The 12,426-nt window shown below is 32.7% G+C and overlaps 2 protein-coding genes and 1 long non-coding RNA gene across 12 annotated transcripts in view; 1 reads left to right on the top strand and 2 right to left on the bottom strand.

Annotated features, from left to right (window-relative positions):
- LOC100641534 (serine incorporator 1-like) overlaps positions 1 to 12,353 on the bottom strand; it is a 14,062-nt gene extending 1,709 nt beyond the window's left edge. For 4 of the 6 annotated variants that reach the window (XM_019995510.1, XM_019995556.1, XM_019995599.1 and 1 more), the window contains exons 1-7: positions 12,138 to 12,353; positions 11,809 to 12,074; positions 11,197 to 11,282; positions 10,040 to 10,133; positions 9,792 to 9,912; positions 9,643 to 9,739; positions 9,474 to 9,569 (exon numbers count right to left, since the gene is read on the bottom strand). In XM_019995510.1, the coding sequence (XP_019851069.1) occupies positions 9,474 to 9,569; positions 9,643 to 9,739; positions 9,792 to 9,912; positions 10,040 to 10,133; positions 11,197 to 11,282; positions 11,809 to 12,074; positions 12,138 to 12,323 (946 nt within the window). In that variant the 5' untranslated portion in view covers positions 12,324 to 12,353. Of the gene's footprint in view, positions 1 to 7,755; positions 8,062 to 8,116; positions 8,329 to 8,354; positions 8,386 to 8,465; positions 8,530 to 8,577; positions 8,711 to 9,473; positions 9,570 to 9,642; positions 9,740 to 9,791; positions 9,913 to 10,039; positions 10,134 to 11,196; positions 11,283 to 11,808; positions 12,075 to 12,137 lie in introns of those variants that run through there. The other 2 variants (XM_019995469.1, XM_003382363.3) reach the window with 2 other exon arrangements.
- On the bottom strand, positions 89 to 7,636 carry LOC109581513 (uncharacterized). Of its 5 annotated transcripts, none has more exons than XR_002184666.1 (4): positions 7,528 to 7,636; positions 7,409 to 7,472; positions 230 to 350; positions 89 to 177 (listed from the first exon to the last, which is right to left on the bottom strand). It is a non-coding gene; the product is annotated as an uncharacterized LOC109581513 (long non-coding RNA). The 5 variants fall into 5 exon arrangements; XR_002184668.1 differs by having other exon boundaries at positions 7,409 to 7,485; positions 7,528 to 7,634; XR_002184670.1 differs by having other exon boundaries at positions 7,409 to 7,485; positions 7,538 to 7,633.
- Positions 2,728 to 5,049, top strand: LOC109581316 (uncharacterized). Its single transcript, XM_019995367.1, has 2 exons — positions 2,728 to 2,855; positions 2,908 to 5,049. Exons 1-2 carry the CDS (start codon positions 2,735 to 2,737, stop codon positions 4,638 to 4,640), a joined length of 1,854 nt encoding a protein of 617 aa, XP_019850926.1. The 5' UTR covers positions 2,728 to 2,734; the 3' UTR covers positions 4,641 to 5,049.
- Positions 12,354 to 12,426: the final 73 nt, after the last annotated feature.

Below are 12,426 nucleotides of genomic sequence, written 5' to 3'. Positions count from 1 at the left end.
TAATTCACACGTAAACTATAGCCATAACACATCTAATAAAATTGTTGTAACATTATTACATGTACAATAATTCATCATACCATTCTGCACTGGAGGCAATATAGCAATAATAGATACCGCAACACTCAGAATAAATATAGAGCACAAGAAGAATATATTCAAACCACATCCACCAGGCTATAAATACAAACAGGTAATGAGCAATATATATAATGTAATTAAAACTTACTCTGACAAAGAAAACAAATAATAGAATGATTCCAACCAGTGCAATTAAATAGAATATGATTGTTGGTATTAGAAGAGCTACATACCACAAATTATTCTCAGTTTCTTTTTGTTAATCCAGCCTATAAAAAAATGCAACAAAATTAAAAACAGCAACAAATACAAAAATATTGATTAACTCAATAAATCAATTATCTTTTTGTACGAATCTGCAGAGCGGATAATAAAAATATTTTTATCTACATGCATTTAATAAAAGTGGGTGAGGTATGACTATAATCTAAATAAGGCAAAAAACATGCTGATAAAGTGCATAACATAGATATTTCCTAGAAAAATAACAGTACATGAAATAACTGTCACAACTTTACTATAAACTGTAATAATAACTTAATTAAATTCAATTTAAGAATTTAGGTATTAATCACTTGAAATCCAATTTCGGATTGTAATTTGTAATTTTTTTATGCCGCAGCTTGGCCCAAAACTACATACTAGCTATAATGATAGTACAGGGTCTTTGGCCAAATTTTTGAGCATCTTTAAATTCATAGGAAATCCAATTTTGATCAAAAGTGGTTTGAACTTTTTGAAAAATATATCAAAATGTATAAGTATCATAAAAATTTATAAAAGTTTACAATACCTCACTTGAAATTTTTGACAAAATTTGACCCAAGGAATTTTGGTGCAACTTTAAGCAATTAAAAAAATTTATAAAAATTCAATTTTGCTCACAATTCGTTCAAATATTTTACACAACATAAATACACGTACCATATTTGCCTAATAAGAAGCCAGGGCATTTATTCATTAACAGGGGAAAAATTTGCATAAAAAGAAAAAAAGGTTGTCAAAAGCAGGGATCAACCCATATCCCTAAATCACCAAACTGTGCATCAAGAGTTGAGCTATTTCAGTCTAAAGTTGAGACTACCTATAGTTGGCTAAAATATGCAGATCTATAGTGAGAATAATTTAAGGATAGGCATTTATTTAAGCTGGACTTCTAATCAGGCAAATACAGTATATGTATCACAAAAATTATAAAAGTATAAAAAATTTTTCTAGCCCTTTTGACAAAATTTGGCCCAAGACTGTGTACTATAGTAAACGGGTCTTTCAAAATTCATTTTAAAACCCAGTTTTGATAAGTGTAAACTAAATACCGTATAGCGGAAAATTTTCATGGCCCAAAATTTTTGTGGATTTTATGCTTTTTTCAAAATTCACGAAAATACAATCTGCAAAAATCGATTCAATATGGTTTAAGATGGCCGAAAAGTAGAAAACTATGAAAATTAAAGCCCAAAATTGATTTGTAGACAGGTCCACAAAAAGAAAATTTTCCACTATATGGTATACAACATCAGAACATGTATATGTAATGCATCAGAAAAAGAAAATTTTTTTTGACAATTTACCATGAATCAAAATTTTTTACAAAGCTCTAAGTACTAAGCAAGCTAAACAGCACACCACATGAGCTGGCAAGAAGCTGACCATTATACTGGGAAACCCTGATTGTCACTTCCATCTACATGTGTATAGTGCATGCATACAATGTGAAAGTAGATTGAGAACACTCCCTGTGTCTGTATTGAGTTGGTAGTATCAGTACACTATGGCTACTCAATTTTGACAAAAAAATCCAAATTAAATTCTGTTTATAATTGCAATTATGTAATTGTAATTATAAATGAGCCCCTAATTACTATGACAATTGTAATGGACCCCAAGTCTGCTACAACTATCTCTTACAGGCTACATGCATGTAAAAGTGGATGAAAGAAGTCCATCAGATATTACAACTAATACAATACATGCACATAAATACCTAGCTTATGATAAACAAATGAGCAGGAAGATAAATAAATTATTATAAAAATCAGTGTTTGAAAAAATCATTACACCTAAAATTGATTAAAACTTATATCAATTAACCCATGCAAGAATTGAGGCACATCCATTATTAAGTGCATCACCACTAACCAGCACATACGTATTACTGCTTGATGGTTCAATCATCTACAGGAAATATCTTCCTCTTTTACATAAGGATATACAAGAGTACATAAGAATCTTTACTAGGCAAACATCACTTCTAATTTATATGTATATCATCAATTTTTTCTTGTACTTTAGTAACAGTAATAGGCAAATCAATAGTTGTGAGAAAGAGATGTAGAGTAATTTCAAGAATGCCACAGAAAATTTATTAATGATATAGAATGACGTACATGTTATCATTCCTAGTATCAATTTTGAGGGTCAAAATTAATAAAAGCAGAAATTATAACAATTAACTATAACAATGAGCTTCTATGTGTTACAGGAATAGCCAGCTATTGCCGTAATGGCTAATAGATAATTCCTAGAAATTGTGTCACAACTTTACTATAAACTGTGAAGTTGCAAAAATTCTATGAATTATAGCAGTTCACTGCCGTTCACTATAAATATAAATTCAAGAAACTACAAATCAGTAGATCTATTTCTGGAAAACATGGATGAATTAGTGTTCGGCCGTAGTACTATTGCAATTTTTCAAAATATGGGGCTTTCTTATAATAATGATGCAACTAAATCTACACAACCAACTGGTGAAGCACCTAAGTCATTTGAAGGTATAATAGATCCAAAAGTAATTTAATGATAATATATTAATATTGTTTTCAGGGTGTCCCTTTGATTTGCATAGTCTTAAAGAAGAAGTTATCACAAACCCAGGAATAAAAGCAAAAGTTAAACCAATCTTGCTTTCATTCAACGGTTTGCCTGACAGTGGGAAAACAGCTGCTGTAGACTATGTAAGGAAAACGTACACTACTGAAGGTGTAGCTATCAAAGATGTTCGGAGTGAAATAGCAGAAGAAGCAGCAGAAGGCATTCATTATTACCAATTTATTGCTGCAAGTTCAAGTGTTACAAAAAATCTCATTATTAATGAGTTCACGAAGAAATCATGCTTTGCACCTTCAATTTTGTCAGCTTTCAATGAGCGGTTTCTAAGCCAAGGAAAGGTCCCACATTTAAATATAGATGAAATTTATGACACTTCCGTATTTGATCAGCCAGATTTAGATGAACATATTCACTTTATTTATCAATTTCTTTCAAGGCAGGATTTTATTGGAAAGTCTAAAAAAGCAGAGCAGTTGTCTGATCAAGAGAGGAGGGATACAGAGAATTTGATCAAGGCCCTTCCTGAAGGGATTGCTGTAGTTAATGTGTGGGATGTTACAATCAATAAAATTGTTCGTCATTTTTTGGCAGCTTTGCAGGGTCACCTCTACAATCAGCACACATGGCTTTTTCTGGATTTGGAGGATGACATTGAAAGCCTTACTATGCCACCAGAAGAGGGTGGCCTCATGAGCTGGAGACCTCATCTACATTACTTGCTTCGTCAGTGTATGATTAGTAAGGATAACGAGAAAGAGAGGAGGGGAGTTTGCACCATAATTGGTAAGCACAATGGGATGCAAAATGGAAACCTGCAAATGAAAGTTCAGGCCTTAGAAAGCAAAGTACGACCACTTGCAAAGCACATTGGTATAGCCACTCTCCTTGAAGACAAGATCAAAACAATCAATCTTAAAAGCCATAACAGCACTCATACTTTATGCCAAAATTTCGAGCGTGTCATCAATGAAACACCGTATGAGGAAATTCCAGTAGTTTGGGTCTTCCTTCGTAGTCTATTTTATCGCTTTGATTGGAAAATCATAGCTCGAGATGATCTCAAGGCAATGGCAGAAAAGTGTGGCATGGATGATGAGTCTTTGAAAGGGTTTTGCAAATTCTACACGTCATTTGGCAGCATTTTTGATCTGAGTCTCGTTGATCCCGATTACCAATTTGTTATAGTTAAACCAGTACAATTTTTGAGAAAGCTCAACGATCTTCTTCAAAATGACAAATTTCGCCAAACTGGAATCGTTTCAGAGAGTGCATGCAGGGATATGTTTGATGGTCATATGACAGCTTTCATGGATGCACTAGTTTCCCTTAATTTAGCTGCACGAGTGATAAAATCTAATTTGGAGTTGGAACCCAATGAGTTGACTGAAAATGATATTTTCTATTATATTCCTACACTCCGGAAAATGAATAAGGAGCAGCTCAATCCAAAATCAATACATGTTCTCACAAGCATTGACACCCCTCATATTTTCAAGCAGGCTACATTTACGAAGCATTTTCTTCGTTTACGTCCACAAGCCAAGCTAGTTCCATCCAAGTACCGTAACCAAACCATCATCAACGATACTGCCACCGGTACAATCATCACCTTAACTTCCTTTAGTCCAGCAACCAATCTACACCTGGACAAACCAAGTGAGGAAGTGTGCTCATGTATCGTTCAAGTTTATAATGATATCACAAAAAAAAGCCAGAAAGGTATGTAGCCCTTGCCCATCTTCAGGTGCAGCAAAACCAGTGACTACAGTCAAATACAGATTCATCAAAATATGCATGGAAAGCTCTGACTTGGGTCCTCAGTCCATTCCTTCATCAAGCTATCATGTCCTACCTGTTAGGTCGCCTTGCAGCGAATGCAATGATAGTAGCTGTGATGAGCTACTGAAAGCATGGAATGAAGCACTTACAAAGGCACATCAAAAATAGACAATCATAATTTATTGTAGCTTTTTTAGAATCCTACTCATGATTCATCCCTGCCGCAGTCTACCAAAGGTTAGGGAAATTATAAACACCAAAAACTAGATCTAGATTTATCTATCATAATGAAGTTGATAAAAGATATACCGTATAAGGGGTATATTTCCCAGGGAAAATATTTCACAAAAATCACATTTCAACTTATTCACAAGAAAAAATTTTTGCGTTCTTCTTCTACTGACCATTATTAGTATGGTAAAAAATAATTTTCATAGAAAATATTTTCACAAATTTTTTAACCGTGAAATTAGCGAAATTAAATCCCCGTGAAATACATGTATACCCCCTATACGGTACCATCTTATATCAAATATCATAGTCCTAGGTATCATTTTAGTGTGATACTAAAAGTGAAAGTGAAATAAGTCACAAGTTTCATGTATTTAGATTAAATGCAAAGTGATAATTTATTTGTATGTGAAAAGAAGAGCACTGCATGTGTTAAAATTATCACTAATATCATAAATCATGCAGTATAGTAGATTGAAATTTTGTCAGTCAAAATTTATCAAAATCATTTTTCATGTTTAAATTAACATTAATCATTTTGAAAAAATTTTGAAACAATTATGTAGGCCTGGTTTAATTCCCACAAAGCATACTAAATGAGCTGAATAGCATGCATGAGCTGACAAGCACTACAATAGTGTAATGGTAATACATATAACAAATATATAATAGTATATAATAGCATGTATATACATGTGTATAATAGTATGATAGCATGTATAGCTTTCAGGCAACTTAAAAATTTATGAAAAATCTATTTGATTAGAATTAGCTCAACTAGACAACATAAAGACATAAATGTCACAGAAAAAATTATAAAAATCAAGGAATCTCTTACTAATTTTTTGAAAAAATTGGCTAAAGACACAGTACATAGTACAGAACAAATTTTTACATAACTTCAAAGATTCAATTTTCATCAAAATCAGCTCAAAGTTTTCATAAAAACAATTCTTTAATATCAATTTTTGAAAAAAATACTCCGTATAGTATACACTGTACAATATTTGGTCAAATTTTTGAGCAATTTTAAAATTAATTGACAAGATTCTGCAAGAGTAGTTGAGCACTATGCCGAAATTCCTATACTATAGAATGCAGAAGTGCATGGATAATTTAATTATACAAACACACTCCAGAAATGACAAAATTTTTGACTACATGTAAATGAAAATTTGCAGGTGCATGTACGTGTATACTGGCAGATTATAAACTAATCATTTAAAATTTCATTTTATTTTTAGGTTTAAAACCTACGGATGTAGCTGAAATAGCTGAAAAAATTGCCTCATATTCTTGCTGTGAAATATCTATCATCAATCAGGTATTTGGCACTCAATCAAAAGAAAACGAAAGCAAAGACAAAGCATTAATAATCAATGACATTTTGCTCTCGTGGTACAAAACTATAGAAGATAACAATCAACCAGAAAGAGAGTTTGCTAGCAAGATATTAGAATTAGGCACTCGACTCTCTCAAACCTGTGCAAGCCAAGAAAATTCAAGGAAAATAGAGAAAGAGTTTCAAATGATAGCAGAGGGAATAGACGTTTATTGCAAAAAATAATTATTGAACTACATGTACAACATGCATATAACTGTTACCATTATGTGCTGACGTGTAGTGATTGTCATTTTATACGTACAAGTACATTATAGAAGGTTCTATGTTTTATATGTTACATGTTCATGTTGGTTTGGTAGTTTAGCTTTTTCTTTTTGTCCACCTTTTACTAAATCGTGTTGCTCTCTCTTTGAATTATTCTATCTAATTTTGATTTATTTTTTATGAAGCATTAATTTGCAAGTTTATTACTTTGTGTGTAGATCTACATGTATATTACAGTTTAATAAGTCTATTTGTTTTTAATAATTACAAATTATAAGGTAACGTTATATAGTCTTGTGAATATTATGCTAGTTTAGATGACAATATTATTCACAATTCAGCATTAATTTATTTATAAGAATACATGTAAGTACTAAATCCTGACTTTATCAGTTCTTTGAGTTTTTGATATAAATGTATGTGTGCCAAGTACATTCATAGCTTAATTATCCCTAATCAATACTACATGTATATGCTGCTTCTATAGGTACCATAATAATTCTTAACAATAAGGTCCCTTAGAGGTAAAAGCAAACCCATTTTGCCATAGACAGCAATGGAAAAAGTTTGAGGTATAAGATCATCATCGTAAATTTTAAAAGTTAACGCTGATGCAGCATAGCAATGTGCAGCTAATTGTGATAGACCTTCTTAAGTCTTATCATCTACCACAATGACTATAAGTGTTTATATATACTATGGTAAATTAATCAACATTAGTTTGAATCCTCTTTACGTCAGAAAAAGGCAGAAGTACACCACTATCAAATGGTAAAACCCAACCCACTTTTCCGGCACTAACTACAACACTATAAAAATATACAAACCCTTGGGCGTAGGTAACTACATATATGTTAATTAAACAGATAGACTAACCCTGTCCACACTGAGGTTCTCTAATCAGCCATCTTTGCACTTGTCCCCAGTCTTCACAAGCTGTCTATTAAATATAACTACAATTACAATACAGTATTAAAACTCAAAATTAATTATACCTCGCCTCACTGGGTAGCTCTAGAATGATACTAGCCACTTCAAGCTGTCTGTTCACTTCAGCATTGTGAGAGCACACCAAGCAATTGAAGCAAAATTAAATTGAAAACAATAATAAAGAAAATGTGATGATAATTTGCAATTTCTAGTTTCTAATTCTACAAAGTACAAACCACACCCACAATTATGCCATTTGTGACTTAAAAAGCAGAATTTTTCTCTTTTCTCACTTTTAAGTTTAAACACAATGATTATATTAAAGAGCAACAAATTAAAACAACATGCAATACACATGAGGAATTAACTAATATCTAACTAAACAATGAGAAGATAAACTGTCTAAAATAGCAAATACAATGTACATGTAGCTGTTCTTCTTTCTTTAGTCAGCCCCATAACCAAAATCCCTGTTCCTTAGAATAAGAGGAGCCAATAGTGTCCAGAGGTACACAACAAAGCACAGCCAAGCAGACGACATCTTAATCCAAACTGAGGCCCATGTGTTCTGGAACCTGTCAGACTCAGCTATACCAGGACTGAGAGAAAAATAAAGGTAAATAAGGGTTGAATAGCCATTATTTTTAAACTTACTTGTACCAATTAGTCAGTTGCATCATTACAAAAAGGATTGATATCACCATCATGAAGTGGAAGAAGGAATAAGAGTAGGTGACATGCTCAGTCTCATCATCGGTCACTTTCATCTTGGATTCTTTCACATCAGTGTCTGTGTCTTTATCATCTATCTCTTGTGCTTCTGTTGCATCGGGGCAACATTGATCACAGCAAAGAACGGTAAAACCCTATTGTTAAAAAAAGAATTACTAACCATGACTAGAGTAACCGCCCAACAGTGCTGACTATAATACAGAGTGGGGGGAGAGAAAGAGAGCAGGTTGAACTGACTCTAAAAAAAGACTACAATTATCACTGAGCATACCTCGGACTCGTCTTTGTGATTGCCACGAAGTTTCTGAAGCTGCTTGTTATTTGACAAGTAAACGCTTAAGGAGGAACATTATAATGACAGCCAGTTATACTGTATCACTTACCAGGCATATACCACTGTCACAAGCATTACCAATATACCAATGACAGAAGAGACTACCTCATTGGTATCCTTACCAAAAGCATTACTTACTTGACCCACAGTGCTGTTGCTACTGGAAAGAGGACAGTCATAACCTGTTGATTGAAAAGATCATGAAATCAATAACATATGCACATCTATACCATATAGACGGAAAATTTTGTGGGAATTTAATTTTGCGCTTTGCGTTTTAAAAATAAACGCATAATTAAAAACCGTAAAATTAAAATCACGTGGGCTCGATGGGCGTATATCATTAGCATCGTGTACGTGTCAAGACAGCGTGGCCAAATCGCATAATTTTAATTCGCAAAATTAAAAAACATTCAAAATTTATTGAAAACGCAAAATTAAATTGCCGCAAAATTTTCCGTCTATACGGTAGTACACATTAAGCATAAAAGGATTCGTTATCAGAAAATTAATAGTTAATGCCATAATGATAGGATCTGGGGCATAAAACGTTCCTGATTGTATTCACCATGTACATGTACATTTCACATAACAACATGCATTAGATGCACATACATGTATTAGCAATCACACATTACAAAAAGTAGAGTGAAAAAAATTCAAGCACAAATTTTGGCATCTATCACAGCCCAAGACTACACAGAATCCATATTACAATCATTTTCAATGTCCTTATGCCAAGTAAAAGTTTAAGGGAATCACATAATTTGAACAACAATCAGTTTTAACTCACAAAGTTACATGTACATGCAATAAAACTAGTAATAAGTACATGTAGCTACAATTATTAATTGCACGAGGAGGAAAACAAATTTTAAAATTCGCAATTCACATTATAATGCACATATTGAGTACATCATGCCACTCTTGGGTATACACGCATACCTTCTCCATAAGGTTCATTAGAAAGAGCAGAATAAGTTAAATAAGTTGTGTACAGAGCAACAATTGATGCTTGCAAAAGACCACTTGTGGGTTGAGCTATATCAAAAATAAAATTAAGATAAAATAGAAACATGTCTCTTCAAAATAATAAAGTAATAACTCATCATACCATTCTGTACTGGAGGCAATATAGCAATAATAGATACCGCAACACTCAGAATAAATATAGAGCACAAGAAGAATATATTCAAACCACATCCACCAGGCTATGAATACAAACAGGTAATGAGCAATATATATAATGGAAATAAAACTTACTCTGACAAAGAAAACAAATAATAGAATGATTCCAACCAGTGCAATTAAATAGAATATGATTGTTGGTATTAGGAGAGCTACGTACCACAAATTATTTTCAGTTTCTTTTTGTTTATCCAACCTACATGTACATGTATAACAATTAAAAACAAAGCAACAAAATTAATAAAGAATAAACAACAATAACATAACAATAATAACAACATAGAATAATTAGTTTCATACAACAATGTAATTATGTATTGTACCATGATTCAGCCCAGTTGTGTGCAAAGTCAATGAGGAATACAACTTGTAATATAATGAAAATGAAAGCACCGATCATTCCAATAACAAGACTCACTAAAAAAAGAAATAAAATTATTCATAATAAAATTACTTTATTCTCCGTGTGCATATGCATACGGTTTCCACAAAAATTGTACAAAAATATTCTGTTTTCAGCTACGTGTACATGTAATGTGTGGTGTAACTGTTGACTCATTATTATTATTGTTATTATTATTATTATTGATGATTGATTATTGTTTAGCCTACACTAGCATGTACATGTACACTCTAGAACATTCTAGACAATTCTACACATATGTACACTCTAGATAATTCTAGATATTTGGGTTTTGTATTTAAACGGTTGTTTTTCTTTAATATACTTTTCGTATGTTTGGTCCACTACATAATGCACGCATCAAAGAGCTAATGCATAATAGAAAATATGTACATGTATATGGCAGCAAAGCTCTGACCAAAAATACAATACACAATGTACTTTAAACACTAACATAAGTGTAACTATGTGTATACGTGTAAACGAGTGTAAAATATTAAAGGGGCTCTGCCTTGTACCAGTAATGGAGGTGACATATGTACAGAGGTGTAATGTACAAAAAGTGAGAGATGAAATGGCCTCCATGTACATGTACATGTATGTACAGTACATAGAGACATGCCCCAATAGAAAAAGAACAGACTAAATTTACACTACACACATGTAAATGTAAATGAAGTTTTAAAAAGAGGTATGCTCATTATACTCAATTTACTTGAAATCTAAAGTATACATGTACTGTATTTCACCATATAAACGCCTGGTCCAAATAAACGCCTGTCATTAATATATTCTAGCTATAGATACGCATATTTCTACCAAAAATAATGCCCCACTGTTGAGATAGCTCCAAAGTGCTTAATAGTTAGAGCCTCGTCTGACTTGCTCAGAGTTGGGGGTTTGATTCCCGCTCAAGGTCCCTTTTTATTATTTTTTTAACAAATTTTTTTGCTGCTAAGAAATAAACGCCCAGGCATTCAATCAGTAAAATACAGTACATGTAAAGGATAGAAATATCATTTGCATAAAAAATTCCAATACATGTACACGTACATGTACATAAAAAATAGTGTATACCTTGGGAGAAAACTAGTCCATGACGAGGGATAAAGAAGAAAGCAATAACAATAGCAATTACTATTGTCCACTTGATACACCAAAACCTAATAATAAATAATGTTAAAGACATGCAAGTTTTAATTCAAAATAATAACAAAACTTCTGTAGTTTCAAATATACAAATTACTTTAATCAATTAGTACATGTACATGATCAATGAAAAGAAGGCAACATAGTTATAAGGGAACAGGATGAGAGTCTATCAACAATCAGACAGATGCCAGTCATATGCTACTACATTAACGTGAACATTAATCATCATTCATGAATGCCATAATAAACACAATACTATATTAGGAGCATCATGTGACAACAATGAGTGATCAAAATGACTAGACATAATAAGACAAGTATTGAAATGTACATGTATATAAAACTACATACAATTCATGATTGATAAAATTAACTACATGGACATACATGTACATCGATCAGTACATGTACAACCAGTATGTACTGTGTACAAGTTATTTAAAATGGCAGAAAAATAACTTTGACATAGTTCAATTTCAAAATCAGATACTCAAGAGTATGATATGCTCTAATAAAGCATAATTTGAATAGACTAACCCATTTTGAATGTAAGCTCTAGGATCACGACTGCTAAAGACACACAACATCATTAACATCATAACAAAGAAGAAAGAGGCAGTGCCCATACATATCCTATAGACTGACGTATAACCAAATATAATACGACAGACTGCAGACTCATCATATACAGTAACGTTATCGGGAAGGACAGTAGTAGTGAAAGTAGGACCACCCGGGAGAGTAGCTGACTCTGGTATAATTGTCGCTTCTGGTAGATCAATATTGAGCTTACAGAGAAAAGACTGTAGGAGAAAGGGTAGAAATGGTAGGAAGAATAATCAAAATCCAATAAAAGGTTCACTTACATGCTCAACAGCAGTTCCAATGGAGGGTGCAAGAAGTATAGAGGATACGATAACAACAAAGACTAAGAAGGCAATGTACATGAAACGAGTGGTTATCGAGGACTTGGCATTGATATTATCACCAGGACAGCATATCCCACAAGCCTTAGGGCCAAGACAGCAACACAACAGCTCCAAGCAACACATCTTTCTTGTTTGTAAATTCCAAACTAACCTTTAATCACGTGATCATGCATTTTAAGAAGGCGTGGCTCATTACTTCTTCATCACGTGACATTTTAACAATCAC

The sequence above is a fragment of the Amphimedon queenslandica genome, unplaced genomic scaffold, assembly GCF_000090795.2.
Source record: "Amphimedon queenslandica unplaced genomic scaffold, v1.1 AMPQUscaffold_13522, whole genome shotgun sequence".
In the NCBI taxonomy this organism is placed as follows: Eukaryota; Metazoa; Porifera; class Demospongiae; order Haplosclerida; family Niphatidae; genus Amphimedon; species Amphimedon queenslandica.
Note: the sequence above shows the minus strand (reverse complement) of the source record. Positions and strands in the feature narration are given on the sequence as shown.

Excerpts from the sequence above, each read along its gene's own strand:
- LOC109581316 (XM_019995367.1), top strand. The coding sequence starts at position 2,735 with ATGGATGAATTAGTGTTCGGCCGTAGTACTATTGCAATTTTTCAAAAT. Across the intron at positions 2,856-2,907 it reads AGCACCTAAGTCATTTGAAG|GGTGTCCCTTTGATTTGCAT; the intron begins GTATAATAGATC and ends TATTGTTTTCAG.